At 39.8% G+C, this 15,498-nt stretch overlaps 1 protein-coding gene, 1 long non-coding RNA gene and 1 pseudogene across 2 annotated transcripts; 2 read left to right on the top strand and 1 right to left on the bottom strand.

Moving 5' to 3' along the window:
- Window positions 1-814: 814 nt before the first annotated feature.
- LOC147936295 (uncharacterized) lies at window positions 815-1,841 on the bottom strand (annotated as a pseudogene).
- A 2,691-nt stretch (window positions 1,842-4,532) lies between these two features.
- LOC104719290 (uncharacterized) lies at window positions 4,533-5,881 on the top strand. Its single transcript, XR_756585.2, has 3 exons — window positions 4,533-4,722; window positions 4,817-5,497; window positions 5,594-5,881. It is a non-coding gene; the product is annotated as an uncharacterized LOC104719290 (long non-coding RNA).
- A 5,217-nt stretch (window positions 5,882-11,098) lies between these two features.
- On the top strand, window positions 11,099-15,088 carry LOC147936294 (uncharacterized). The gene is made up of 4 exons (XM_087468672.1): window positions 11,099-12,143; window positions 12,258-12,484; window positions 13,203-13,808; window positions 13,916-15,088. Exons 1-4 carry the CDS (start codon window positions 11,099-11,101, stop codon window positions 15,086-15,088), a joined length of 3,051 nt encoding a protein of 1,016 aa, XP_087324798.1.
- Window positions 15,089-15,498: the final 410 nt, after the last annotated feature.

The following is a 15,498-nucleotide window of genomic DNA, read 5'->3' as shown; positions in this document are numbered from 1 at the left end:
GGCAGGTAAACCACATTTCCTAAATGTATATATATTTTCATCGGTAGGATTTATATTAACTGGGTAACAACACGTTAGGAATGAAAGTATAAAGTGTCTTGCCATAGCCAACTATGCCTCTTCATTCATCACTTGTTAGGAAGAAAACGGGTGTCATCTGTTACACAAATCCGAACCAATCTTTAGTGTCATGCGGTTTTGGAAGGTTGGGAGTTATGAAGGTATGGACGATTAAATTGTTATGATTGTCTCAAAAACATGTACTTTTGTTTGATACATAATATGGCGACTCTCTGTAGGTGCACCATGTCTTGTACACACAGTAGCCTCGTCGAGAGTCTTCATAAAACCAGATTTCGACGGACTTGAACATTACCAGTCGATGTAAGTAATTATTATGTATGATACCTTCCAAATAGAAATGTTCATAATGCGAAAAGGTTGAAATCCACTATCCATAATTACAGATCTGAGTTTGCTGCATGTTACCACATAAACCATGTGATGGAGCAGGATGGGGATAACTTAGAAACCAAAAATGAAAGCATTGCGCAGACAGGCGGGAGCTCAGGGACTCAAAACGATACAATAGATGATGATGGAGAGTGTTCAGGAACAGAAGAATAAAATGGAGAGGATTAAGTTTAATGTACTTTATCATATTTTTGTAAGATCTAAATGCTCTTTATGCTTGAACTAATTCTGAATAATTAGGATGTTAAATGTTTTATTTCCACGGACTCTGTTATTATTTCTGAATAATTAGGATGTTATCTGATATTTATTACCACCCACAATTAATTTCTGAGTACGTTCACAGGTACACAGGTCTAACGAAACAGTTATAAAAAGTATGCTAAATTTTCCAACAACTTGTATTTGTAAGTACAACGACAAAGTTTAAGATGTACGTACACATGGTTAAGTAAACGTACAACCAAACAAGTGAAGAGGATTTCGAAAACCTTATATGTATGTACATAGCCAAAGTTTATGATGTGTACGTACACATGATTAAGTAAACGTACAACCAAACAAGTTATTAGTATTCCAACAACTTCTATATGTACGTACATAGCCATAGTTTATGATGTGTATGTACACATGGTTCAGTAACCGTACAACCAAACAAGTGAATAACAATACACACCCTACATTGGGCGGTTTACAGTGAAAGCAATTTATTGAAATTGGATTTTTGCTAGTCTTCTTGTTATAGCCCAAGCTTCTACACCTGTACACTTATTTGGACGAGAGCGTTTCTTTCTTCTTTTCTGTTAATAATAAATGGAAAGTGCTACTTGAGGTGTCCCATATCTAATATAAAGTATGGTGCGTAACTATAATAACAAATTCGATACAATAACTACTAACCCGGTTTACTCCCTTTGATTTAATCCTCTTTGAAATTGGCCTTCCCGGTGGTCTTCTACTATGTGAAGGGATTAAATGAAGTTCAAAGATATCAACTGGGATATCAACGTCTTTTGGATCCTCAAATGGTAAAACAGGTTCTTGATAAGAAGCTGTAAAAGTGTTAAGCAGATACCACGTAGAAGCAACAGACTTCGGATTGATCCCAAAATGTATTTCAGCCGCTAGACCATGTTCGCACGGAATTCCTAACCTTGTGTACACTAGACAGGTACACGTACACCGGTCTAGAACAACATGGAAATGCTCGCCTGTCTTAGTAGTCACTTGGTATTCCACGGTCCTGACATCATAACTGAAAACTTCCCAGATTCAGGAAGCTCTTGCAAAAACTGGTCATCAGCTTCAGGAGTTACCAAAGACATACACTTGGCAGCTATTTTCCTCCTTTCACCAAACCATCGCATTATTACCTCCCTAATGAATTCCACCATGTACACAATCGGATAGGTTTTCGCTTTTGTGAGGACATTATTCAAAGACTCACTAGTGTGCACAATTTGTTTCTTAAAACATTTTGTGCACAATTTATCAACGTCAACTATAAGTGATGCTATAATTAAAAATAAGTATGCAGCGTCTGTCTAATAATTTCCGTAAGTACAACTACTTCACCTGACTAAAGTCTTCGGCTACTGCGGTAGAAACTACTAATTGAACTGTGCGTTGTTGTCACTAAATAAATGTGGAAGATATTGATTGTGCAATTGTGTATTGAACTTGAAATTAATTATCAGTAAGGTCCAAATATTTCACTAAGTAATTAATTGTAAATATGAATGTAATCATGCAAACACCAAAATTTTCTGCTCAATTATCATGGATAGTAGTGTGGCCCAATTTATAAGGCTTACAGTGCTAGCATTATATTTTTTTGTGGGTCGGATTGTGTCTTTGAATACGTCAGTCAATCCATTAAATTGTTTTAATGAAGAATACCCGAAATTTATAGTGATCGTTATGTAAGCAAATGGATATAGGCATATGAAAACGGGTGTAAACTAAGGGTACACAATTAGTCTACTCATTACAAATATACTACATATCCAAACAACGTAAACGCTAGGACAAACAGTTTTCAAAGGTTGTAGTAGATGTAAATACCGAACATAATACAACACCTTCAGATCGTAGTTTAGTTGAAACACCTAAAGTACAAATACAATACTACAGGATCTCAGCTATATACTGAGCCACCCACCATAGGCCGCAATTGGTACACACCATGTCATACTCTCTAAAGTCGATAGAGTGGAACGAACTGTCGAATACACACATATCAACACATTCTGGAGAAGGGATCAATGGACTTAAAGGATACACAAATGAATCCCTGTAAGTGTTTTGAAGCGCCATCTTGAATCTACACAACACGTTGAACACCCTCCGCCCAATACGCCTTGCTCTCTCCGATTTTAGTGGATAGTGGACTACATCAAACAGGTGCAGAAAATGAAGCGCCATCTGCTCGTTCCCATCTAACATATAAAAAATTCCACATGCTAGTGTGGCATGTGGTTCTGCGGAGACGTTAGGAGACAGAAGTGAAATTCCTCGCCGAATGTCTCTCTCCTCGGCAACAACCCGGAGACCTTCGTTGTAGATTGCAATTTTGTTACCTGATTCAATGCATCTTTCGAATATGCGCCGATGCATCCCTTCATCTTGGACTCCACCATTTGGGTTATGTGATGTTTGAAACCATGAAGACTCCCAACAGATGTGGAAGATGTTAGCATCCTTAGGACTTCGGGGCTAAGTGTTGTTTTCAGTCCTCGATGACCCACCTTCAATACTGGAGCAAGGTACAACAAACCATCAATTGCGAGATGTCCGAAGATTTTAACCAATATTCTCATCAGGTAGATCTGGGTTTTTTTTCTCGCAGACACCATATTGTTGGGATTTATAGATTCAAATGTTGGAAAGATGAGTAGTGGTACCACACTAAACAACAAACATGTTATATAAACACAATGGTCTAGGGGTTATATGTGGAGTAGACCTACTTACCCGCCTTTGTGACATTTTTAATACGTTGTCGTGTTTGGCGTCTTAAACTAGACACAACACAACCATATAGTTTTTAAATGAGGAAATTTCTCATAAATTATAAATAATTTATAATCCACCATAACACAATGATGACATATAACTCACATCTACATAAAAGGTAATACAACTTTTTAACTCTATATTTGACAGGTCTGAGTTGTCTAATCAAAGCACCTTAGTGTCAATTTCGCAATAGCAATTTGTAGATTCGCTAGCCAATTTTATAATCCTCATGAAGGGGTACATGCTAGGAAAGTCTACCATTCCAACATCCATAGTAATATTGGAAGATAAATTTGTGATACGAAGAGACACATCTAACAAGTAAGTACAAAATCAAATAAATATACAAATTCTGTAAATAACATTTACTTACGTATAGACTCTCTCTCTCTTATTGACTTATTTTTGTTGTGTTTAACCACTTACAATTTCCGACTAAATGTGTACTAAATTGTGGAAAAAGCATGAATCCATGTTTTGGATTCCAATACCACATTATATGGAGTACAGGGTTACTATTAATACGTGTGAATTGTTCTGACAATTTTGTAGTGTCTAATATCAACTCTGCTGTATGTCTAGTGTCTACACATCATAACTTGGCGATGATGCCTACACATAGAAACCCGGCCTCGATCCACAGAGTGGTATTGGAAGGTGTACGGATTTTAAATACCTTATCATCACGGATCGAATTCGTGAATTATTGAAAATTATTTTTAAGTGCGAGTGTCCAACACATATATAATTCCCACTTCACCTTTCTCGGCCTATAAATCGTATGGGCCTTTATTTAATTGTACTGGCCCAAATATTAGAATCTATTAATCGGGTAGTCATAACATCAACTGTAGGGTCGACCATAACTAACTAAATGCAATGTATATTCGTGCAAAAGGTGCACTTACAACGCATCTGGTACTTACATGACACATATCCTAAAAGACTGCAGTTACGACGGTTTGAAAAGACACAATAGGGAAAACCAATAGGTCTCCGTTCGCTGGTTATAAAAATAGACAAAAACTCATCGGTTTCATATTCATTCTTTTATTACAACCATACATCATCTGCAAACATAAGCACAACTAAGCCATGGTTCATTTCGACATACTTACCGATTTCCATACGTGGCGTTTTGATTGGAAAGTCTTCGTTAAGGTCTTAAGGAAATGGAACAAGAGGGAAGCCAACGTCTCCACTGTTGAACTGATTGTCACCGATGTTTTCGTAAGTAACCGTCGTAATCATACTATCTTTTTTTTTACTTTATAATCATGATCACCATTAATTCGTTCTTAACCTTTTGTCCCCACTCCATAAGGGCGACAAGATGCAGGTCACAATTAGTGAGAACCTTGTGGCCCAGTTCTGTGTACGTCGGAGGATTGAGGAGGATGAGTGGAAAACATTCTCCAATTTCGCGGTTGTAAACGACAAATCCGCTGTCAAGGTCGTCGACACCAACTACCGGATCAAATTCACAGCTGACACCGTTGTTCAAAACATTGATGGCTTGTCGAACAACCACTTCATCGATTACCATAACTTCGACAATATATATGGTGGATGGTCTGCTTTCACCAAAAACTGCTGCTTAGGAAACGTTTCAGTTACAGATGATGTTATACCTTTTTAATATAATTCTTTTCAGTTTCATCATTCTAATCACATGACCTGCTAGATACGATGGGGGAAGTTACCAACGTCGAACCAATCATTTACGTTGATGATCCCACTGCTCCACGTTTTGCCGAGAAATCGCGGATGAAACGCTTTTCGTTAAGGAATTAGGAGGGAGTCGTTTTTCCGATATTTAAATTTAATTATTTATTAATATGAAGGGGCCAATACATATATGTTTTCGGATGTAGAGGTCATCACTTGCCATGTGTAGCTTATAACGAGGCCGTTGATTACTTTACCCATAACTTTTGGGTGGGCGCAGCAGGCAAACCAGTTGTTGCGATCTTAAGGTTTTGGAGGGCGAAGTTTAAGGATGGAGGTAAATATGACATTACAATATAAAAACCAGATTTATAATTTCGACGAGAGAGACCTTACATTACAAGAAAATTGATGTGTCAAATTGTATATGTAGGCGAAGGAGGAATGGAGTTGGTCAGTCAACCGGGTGTTTCAAAAGTGTTGTTTTTGTTTGATCCGTTGTTTCCAGAGGTGCAAGATTTCAAACTCAGGTTGGAATACCTCAACCAGCGTGAGAGGATAGAAGATGATGCGTAGCTTATCTTTGCATTTCGGAGTGTTGTGTTCATTTATAATACTTAAACCACCATCCTATTCTGTATTTCTTACTTCTCAATTTCTGGACTCTCTTTCTATTGATGTTACTCTATTAAGTCCTTTAATGATAGTGATAATTTATTAATATAATAAGAAGCATGTACCGTTGTGTTGAAATAAAATTTTGTTAACATACGACTGTACTATAGTTGAATCTTCATTTTTACCTTAATATACCTAAATATTATATAGTATTTCCTTACGTACGCAACAGAAAAAAGAACGTATTGTTCATTAACAGACAATCGATCACCTAGACTTAAAAGCTTACTTATATTTGCATTTTTGTCAAAATGTGTCTACAACTGTCTTTATTATTGGTTGGATAAATCAAAAAATAATTCAATAATTAAATTTGACAATGATATTAGGGTATTAATTAATTCTTTTGACATTCATATTGTTGTATAACCCATGGGATTGTCTTAAATCTAAATCATATTAGTTTAATGTTAGAGATTTTGGTTTTCACATCGAACACTCCTTCTTCTTTATGGGATACGTCGGGCTAACAGTAACGTAAACTCCCAATGAACGACACCTAATAGTTTGTCTACCGGTTGTTGACCTAAAATAATTTGGGTGTTAATTAAATGTATCGTTTGGCCTATCAATCCAGTCATCAGGCCAGTATTGAGTAAAGTACATTTACATTCACAAATATAAACATTTTCTGGATGTCTGGAGATTTAGTCGTCATTATAATTGTCCTCACCGGAAGATGGATTCGGAATGATAATTGTGGGTGGGGATTCACAGTCGACGTCCGTCGTGGTGGTAGGTCAATTAAGACCACTAATAATAGTGGGGTTGAGGATCTCTGGTCTATTGTGGATGCAGCGTATTGTTTTTCACCCACCCATGTGTCCTTCTCAATGACTTACTCGGTCGTCGCACAGGTTGGTACACATACTGACGAGTCCCCTTTTCCACTATTGTGTACGCTTTTGCTAGCTGAATTATGTACCCTCATCCAGGATTTAAGGTTTATCTATGGTGTACAAGCTTACAAACTTTGGTGATGTATTATCCTCACCACTGCTTGTTCACTATCATTGTGTTCTATGTACTCGCATTTATTGTATAATGTTCACAGTACACTCATTTAATTCTGAACCCTCTTCCATTAGATTATATTGGTTTGTAATAGGTGTACGGGTTGGCTAACTATCCGGAAGAGGAAGCCAAGTTGAGTAATATCACACCATTACCATTACATTGGTCTTCATAAGTGAATGTCATCCAGAGAGTTTCTTATATAAACCACCACACAATATTCAATACGCCATCTGCTCGTCTAGCTGTTTGGTGTCACGAATACGCCCTAGCAAAACTGTACTCTTATCCACTCCTACTGATTTCTGATTGGTGTGCGACAATAGAACTAACACTATGCAGTACAAAATTTGTAGACCGAATAGTCTATAAACAACCAAACACATAACAGTAAGACGCAACATTGGTCGTTATATAACGTCTCAACATGAGTGTCCAATAAATTATCATTGGATGTGAATTGGTTATTAGTACCAAGAACTACATGCTTCATAAGTTGCTTTACACATAAAAGCGTAACAATCCTATTTAGTTAAAAACTTGCGTATTGGCGAGTACATTTGACTAGCTGGTGTGGGAGATGATTATAGCGGAAACAGATAGCATGCATGCTAAGACTGAAAGGCCAAGCAGGCTATTCGACTTGGTTCTCCGGAACCCTACAAACGTGTTCTTCAACCCATCATTGCTCTCTACCTTTGCATCTGAAACAGCTTTTTGATGCTTATAGAAATCGACTTCTGACTTCAGTTTATGGATCTGCTCCCTTGCGTTGATTAACGCAAGTTTTTGCCAACCACTAGGTGCTTCGTTGTCTGCCCAGGCAAAGAAGTCGCATCCCCTATTGAATCTGTTGTTTATGACTGCACACTTGTAGAAAGAACGACCTGGATTTCCGTCAGTCCAGGATGTCATTACTTCAGGAAACTCACCGCAATGGCATACCGGGTCAGTGATGGCCGGCATGGATACTGAACTTAAACTATGCGTTTCACTCATTCTTGACCCTCTGAGATGTATATGTTGTGTTATTGTGTATTTCGCTTTAAATCTCCCAATATAAGTGGGAGCTGCAGTTAATTCTGCATTAATATTGTGTTGCAAAATATGAAATAGATTTAAAAAGTCGGTCCTCTGATTTGCCAACCCTTTATATGCTGTCATAATATAATCCGTAGCAGCATACATCACACTAATAGGTTCTCTAATTTGACAACTCTATCTATCCAGCAAAGTCTTGTAGAATTTTTTACTTACAAATGAACCAAATCTCATCATTGTGTTATGTTATTTATTCATAGATATGATGTTAGTAAACCGAACAATAGTATTTTAAGTCTACCAACTATGTATTCCAACAAATACAGTATAGGGGTACTTATATATATTTTAATTTTTATATTTGGTTAGCATAATTATGTTGCTAAAAACGATTCGAGAAGAAAATCAAATGTAAACTTTTTGTATGTACCCCAACTCATCTTTATAATTATTTATACAGTATCGAACCGTCAACCCCTGAACTTATTTATACAGTATCGACCACCTATGCCTCCGTCAACCCCTGAACTCCCTGATGATATATTGGGGGATATAGTCCGCCGTGTTGCTGAAGATCAGTGGTGGTTATTAGGCCCAATCTTGAGAGCTGGTCGCAGGGGTCAGAATATGGTATACAGAGACGACGTCCTCAAGACTGCACGCATCCACTCGCTCTGTACTTACCCCGAATTATACAATACATTCACACATCCAAACACCGAAGTTCATCATGAGGGGAGGCACCATCGGTTCTTCGAGCGGTGTCTGCTCGCCGAAAATAAGACGGCTATGTTTTATGAAGGCACGCGGATCGTTGTTCAAGAAGGGGACATCCACAGAGGGCTAGTTCTGATTAAATGCAATGTACCCTACTCGTCCCTTGCCACCTTGTGTTATGGAGTACTATACATGTTAACTGGCGAAGAAGAAGCCGCTGCACACTACCTATAAGTTTTCAATGATACGCATCAGCGGTTGTTTAGACCTGGTGTACGGCCGTATGGAGAAGATTTGGTGAACACGTTGTGTACTTTCCAGTACACGCATAGTCACCGTTTTTACGAGAGTTGTCATTATCCAACAACATCCGGATTAATACCTTGGCCCGCGTGTGCAATCGACTGCGAGATTGCTTATGGATTGAATGAAAACCAATGCGACCTATGTTATTTATTCTGGCTGTCCAGGCGTGTTTGCTGTATAATTTGAATGCATACCGTATGGGATTGTTCGTCGTTGTTGACAGTCTGACAATGTCCCTCTCGAAATATTTTATCCTCGCCTCATCCTCATAAGCTCCGCGACAGATAAGATGTTTCTCTCTGTACTTCACCGCGATTACCAGTTAAGAAACCCGTTCCTACTCTAAAGCGGTTAACAATGCCTATTTGTTCCGTACACATCGCACTAAGAAATTTCATGTTGACGTTCCTTTGTTTTCTAATTATTGCATACGTTTAAATGTCATCATTAACGTTGTAAATCATGATGTCTTCTTTTTTACCTCCTGTTAATTCTTATTTACGTTCTTTAATACCATTTTCTGTCCTGATGGTAAGTCTCTCTTATAATACGGTTTCCTGTATCTACGTACGTACACTCAAATTATAAATACTGTTTACGTACATTCAAACCATTCACGTTGTGTATGTGGTATTAGTTTACTTAACTGTTCTTGCAAGACGATCTTCGAAGACGGTGTACCTAGTGTTTAATTACTTATTATTTTGTTGCCAGCATTATTTTTAAACTCCTTGTTCCTAATATTAAATTACGCATTAACTAAGATGTCATCAATCAAGTGTCGTACAAGACGGTTTTCGAATATCTCCCCAACCAACTCCTCATATTTTTACCAAATATAAAGGGCAGTAGTTTTGTTTCCGTCTAAACAGTTCGAGAAGGTTTGAAAACAAAACATAACAAATTCCACAAACAAAAAAATGGCGCCTACGATTACCAAATTACCTGATCTACTTGATGATATTATTGTTGAAATCGTCAGGCTTCTCGCAGTTGATGGGTTGGCTTACCTTGCTCCAATATTAAAGGCTGGTCGTCGTGAAGTCAAAATGGTGTACGCCGCTGAGTTCTGAAGGATGCCAACTACTATACGCCCCAGGACAATCCTCCCAAGGACAAGAAAGGAACACTAGTCCAAGGAAAAGAGCTTTCGAGCACTTGGAATCTCCCAATGGCTTCAGCATCTTCCAAAAGTCCCCTTCTAGGACTTACAACCACTACCACCCTAGGCGTTTAAGACCTAATCCTCTACCCCGTTACTCCCACAACCGAGAACTCTCATCGTCTTACTATCAAGCAAACTCCCACGAGCATCGTAAAACGCCTCGTACTAATCTTTGGAGAGGGAAAGCTTGCCCTCAGTCGATCTTCAAGGAAAACCCCCGGTCTCCTCGAGAGCGAGAAGACCACCGTTGGAAAGAAATATGACTAGTCCTGATCCCCAAACACCACCTCCACCAAAGGGGCAATCCAAAGCTAATTTGCAAACCCTTTCACCTTTGCTCCCTAATCAAACGACAGTAAATCCTCCCTCAAATGAACAGGTGCTGGAAGAACTAAGAGAGGTCACTATCCAATATATTGCTTGTCCCGATCCGGCAGAGAGTGCAGCTCGACGAATGCGTGTGCTATAGAGTGATTCCGAAGACCTTATGAATCGGACTGCTGATATGATTTTGGCTGGAAACCCTACTAATACTCCCCTGCTGACTACCAGCACCACGGAGAATGCTTTGTGCCTATCCCCCATAAACTCAGTCAAAAAGGCCCCTCCCACTCGAACCTCTGATGTTGCTAAATCTAGTAAACGGGGACGAGGCCGCCCTCCTGCACAAAAGCAACATACTGTCAAATAAAATCAAAAGCTATTGGGAGCTAGAACTCAAAAGAGGAACTTCACTCAAGGCTCACCTAGAAAACCTGTGGAAAGAAAGGCTGGCTCAACGGGAGGTGTCCTTAAATCAAATCAGAGAAAATCTACAAAAACAGGTCAGACCTCTAACTCCTCGACCCACTGCGATGTACCAAGTAATGTATCCCCTGCTGCAAACAACACTACTTATCCCACAAATACTTCTTCTCGACTTCCATATCCCCCTGAACCACCTCGTATCACTTTAATCCCTACGAGCAAAAAGAACAAGGCGGATTTTCAGAAACCGCCAAACCCTCTTCCTTAAGAATGGTGAGTTGGAACTGTTGTGGGCTGGGGAACCCCATAACGTTCCAACGAATCAGGAAGAATAGGAGAAAAATTTTCCCTGACCTTCATTTCCTCATGGAAACAAAGAATAACTCAGAAACAGTGCTAAAGAACCTTGAGGGACTCGACTACCAATTCAACCATCTGGTTCCCCCTACCACTCCTGGAGCAGGTGGTCTTGCCCTGTTCTGGAAACAAAACCTGGAAGTAGAGATCATCAATTCATGTAACCACTTTATTGATACCAGAATCAAAGCTAAAGGCAAATGGTTTTTTGCTACTTTCCTGTATGGAGAGCCTGATAGGGCAAAGACGCTTGAAGCATGGATTACCCTCCAGGACCAATGTGGAGCAAGAACCGAACCGTGGATCATAACAGGAGATTTCAATGATATCATACATAGCTCCGAAAAAGTTGGTGGACCTCCAAGATCAGAGGGTTCTTTTTCTGACTTACGATCCTTTATGTCGTCTTGTGACTTATATGATCTTCGACACACATGCAACTTTTTGTCTTGGCGGGGTATTAGACACTTCCATCTGGTTCGATGTAGATTGGATAGAGTTATGGCAAATAGTGAGTACATCTTCAACTATCCTTCAGGATGCAGTGAATACCTCTGTTTTAAGGGTTCAGACCACCGCCCTCTGGTTACTTACTTTGATCCAAAGAAGAAAAAGAGCAAAGGAATCTTCCGGTATGACAGACGCCTAAAGGACAACCCTGATGTTAAAGAAATAGTCAGCAAAACTTGGGAGTCACTTCTGGAAGCTTCACTGGACCAACGAATATCGGCTTGCAGAAAAGCAATCATTGAATGGAGCAAGAACCAGATGCTAAACAGCCAATTGGATATCCTCTCGCTTAAAGACCAACTAGAGGATGCTATGACTGATGATACAGCTCCTCAAGAAACCATTGATAGCCTAAACAACAGACTACTTCTGGCCTATCAAAAGGAGGAATCATATTGGAAACAGCGGAGTAGAAACTTGTGGCTTGCTCTGGGAGACAAGAATACCAGTTTCTTCCATGCTACAACAAAAGGAAGATGAGCGATTAACAACATATTTGTCATCGAGGATACTAATGGGAACCCGGTTTTTGAAGAAAAAGAGATAGTGGTTTCTATTTCAGATTATTTCCAACAAATCTTTACCTCCTCTCCTGGAGATGCAAGATCCACTATTGAGGAAGGTCTCACCCCGTGCATTACCCAGGAGATGAATGACAAACTCATCTCTCTACCAACAGATACTGAAATAAAAAACGCTTGCTTCTCAGTTCATGGATACAAGGCTCTGGGTCCGGATGGTTTCTCTGCCAGCTTTTTTCAGTCAAACTGGAATGTGGTGGAGAAGAAAGTCTGTGCTGAAATCCAATCCTTATTCACATTTGGATCCTTACCTCAAAGAATAAACCACACCCACGTCAGGCTCATCCCCAAGATTCATGCTCCGCAAAAAGTGTCAGATTATAGACCAATAGCATTATGTTTTGTCTACTACAAAATCATCTCCAAAATCCTATCAAAACACTTGCAACCTATTTTGCATACTTGTATCTCAGAGAATCAATCAGCTTTTGTCCCCCATCGTGTCATCACTGACAATGTGCTGATACCACATGAAAACCTCCATTACCTGAAGACCTCTAGAGCAAAGAAAAGGTGTTATATGGCTGTTAAGATAGGCTTGAATGGGATTTTATTCAAATGGCCATGGAGAGAATGGGGTTTCATTCACAATGGGTTAACTGGATATGCAATGTATTTGTATTGTCACTTATTCTTACCTGCTCAATGGTCAAGCTAAAAGCTCTGTCAATCCAGGAAGAGGCATTAGACAAGGCGATCCTCTCTCACCTTTGATCTTCATCATCTGTAGCGAAGTTATTTCGGGCCTCTGCTCCAAAGCTTAGACATGGGGGAACCTCTTGGGGATCAGAATTTCATTGAGAAGCCCTCGAGTTAATCACCTGCTCTTTGCTGATGATAATATGTTTTTCTGTCGCTTAGACGCCAAGTCTTGCACCATCCTCCAGAAAATACTATAACAATATGAACAAGCCTCGGGGCAACAGATAACTTTCTCAGCAAAAGCCCCCCCACCTTCCACCAAGGATCAGGCAAAAAATATTCTCGGAATCCAAAAGGAGGGAGGAAATGGCAAGTACCTAGGTCTTCCTGAACTTTTTGGCCGGAAAAAGAAAGATCTTTTCAGTATGATTGTCGATCGTATCAAACAAAGAGCCCTCAGTTGGTCATCACGCTTCTTATCCTCTCCTGGAAAACTAACCTTGTTGAAGTCTGTTTTATCTGCTATGCCTACATACACCATGTCCTGCTTTAAGCTCCCAAACAACTTGTGTAAGAGGATTCAATCAGCATTAACACGTTTTTGGTGGAAAAATAAAGCGGAAAAGAAAAACATGTGCTGGATATCATGGAGAACCATGACGAAATCTTTTAAGGAAGGAGGATTGGGTTTGAGGGATATTCAAACCTTTAATGATGCTTTGCTAGCCAAGGTTAGCTGGCGTATCCTCACCTCCCCGACATGTCTGTTGGCTAGAGTCCTCCTAAGCAAATACTGCCCGAATGGAGATTTTTTGGAGTACAAAGTACCCAACTCAGCTTCTCATGGCTGGAGAAGCATTTGTCTAGGACGCGACCTCCTTAAACCAAAGGTTGGACGTCTCATTTGATCTGGCCTGTCCACCCCCATCTGGAGCTTTCCTTGGTTATCGTTAGATAAGCCAATAGCTCCTATAGGACCCCCACTGAAGACTCACAGAACTTTACCTTTGCAAACCTCCTACTACCAAATTCCTCCATCTGGAACAATGATCTGATCCGACGGTTTCTTCCCACTTATGAGAAGGATATTCTTCGCCTAAAGCCTAGCAAATCCTCAGCTCCCAATAGATGGGCTTGGCTACCTACCCAGGATGGAATCTTCTCCACAAAGTCCGGTTACTTTGAAGCGCTGAATAATTCTAACCAACAGCAGGAACCCTCTAGCCATGAAAATCCGAACCTCTTTAATTGGAAATCAACTATTTGGGCAGCTAAAACTTCCCCTAAGACGAAGCTCTTCCTCTGGAAGGCAGCCCAGAATGCATTACCTGTAGGAGAAAACTTGTCTACCCGACATATTACGGATTCAGCCAGATGTCCTCATTGCAACGGGGTGGAATCGGAACTACACCTACTCTTCAAGTGCCCCTTTGCTATCCGGATATGGAATAAAGCCCCTTTAAAAGAACACTTCAATCTACAACAGCTGACATTGGTTCAGGATGGGATAACACTTGCCAATCGACTTACCTGTCTCCCCCCCCCCCTAGGCCTCGATGATGGCCCCCTCTCTCCTTGGATCGTATGGACCATTTGGACCTCCTACAATCGACTTCTATTTAATCAGCTTTCAACCTTGGCGGAGGAGTCCCTTAACCTAGCTATTACCAGAGCTAAGGAATGGAATCAGGCTCAAACCCGTAAACCTCAATCACTGGGTGCTGCTCCTTCTGGTTGCCTTAGATCAAGAAACCTTCCTTTAAACTCCGGATTAACCGTTTTCACCGATGCCTCTTGGAGGTGTGATGGGACAGCGGGGCTTGGTTGGATCTGCAAGAACCACCTAGATCAAACAATCCTCCAAGGCTCGTGTGTTGTCACTGAAGTCCGCTCAACTCTGATGGCCGAAGCGTTGGCAACTTTAACTGCGATTGAAGTTGCAATCGAATCGGATTTCACCCATCTTTCTTTCGTCTCAGATTCGCTACTGCTAATCAAGGCCATTAATCTGAATCTCCACCACAAGGATCTTCATGGGATTCTCTACAATATCTCCAACCTTTCAAGTTCTTTCTGTAGTTGCAATTTCACTTTTATTCCCAGAGAGTCGAATCAGCTAGCTGATGGGCTTGCAAAAAACGCTTTACTTTCCTCTTGTATTGGGCCTTAATCTTAATATAAGAACACCTCTTTGATCAAAAAAAAAAAGAAAAAAAAAATGGTCGTTGGATTTTCAATCCCTCTTACAAACAAAGAAAACAAACAGTTCATTAGTAGAGCATCTATTGCTTCACAAGATTTTTGGATAGTTGCTTGACACTAGGAGTACGAATATTTGGGTTCCTAGTAGTGATTATATGTTTCTAGTTAGTGATTACGTGCAAACAGATAATCACTACTAGGAACCCAAATATCATTACTCACAATGTCAAAACTACCCAAAAATAACAAATCATATTTACTGATATGGAATTAACTACCTTATTGGGAAAAATAGCATATAATTGGGTTCACAAACTATTGAGAAAATGCTCTTCATTTGTAACAAGATCTATCCTGCTCTTCATAATTTGTACCAAG

The sequence above is a fragment of the Camelina sativa genome, chromosome 10 (assembly GCF_030686135.1).
Source record: "Camelina sativa cultivar CO46 ecotype springtype chromosome 10, ASM3068613v1".
Taxonomy (NCBI): domain Eukaryota; kingdom Viridiplantae; phylum Streptophyta; class Magnoliopsida; order Brassicales; family Brassicaceae; genus Camelina; species Camelina sativa.
The sequence above is the reverse complement of the archived record's forward strand: the minus strand, read 5'-3'. Positions and strand labels throughout refer to the sequence as shown.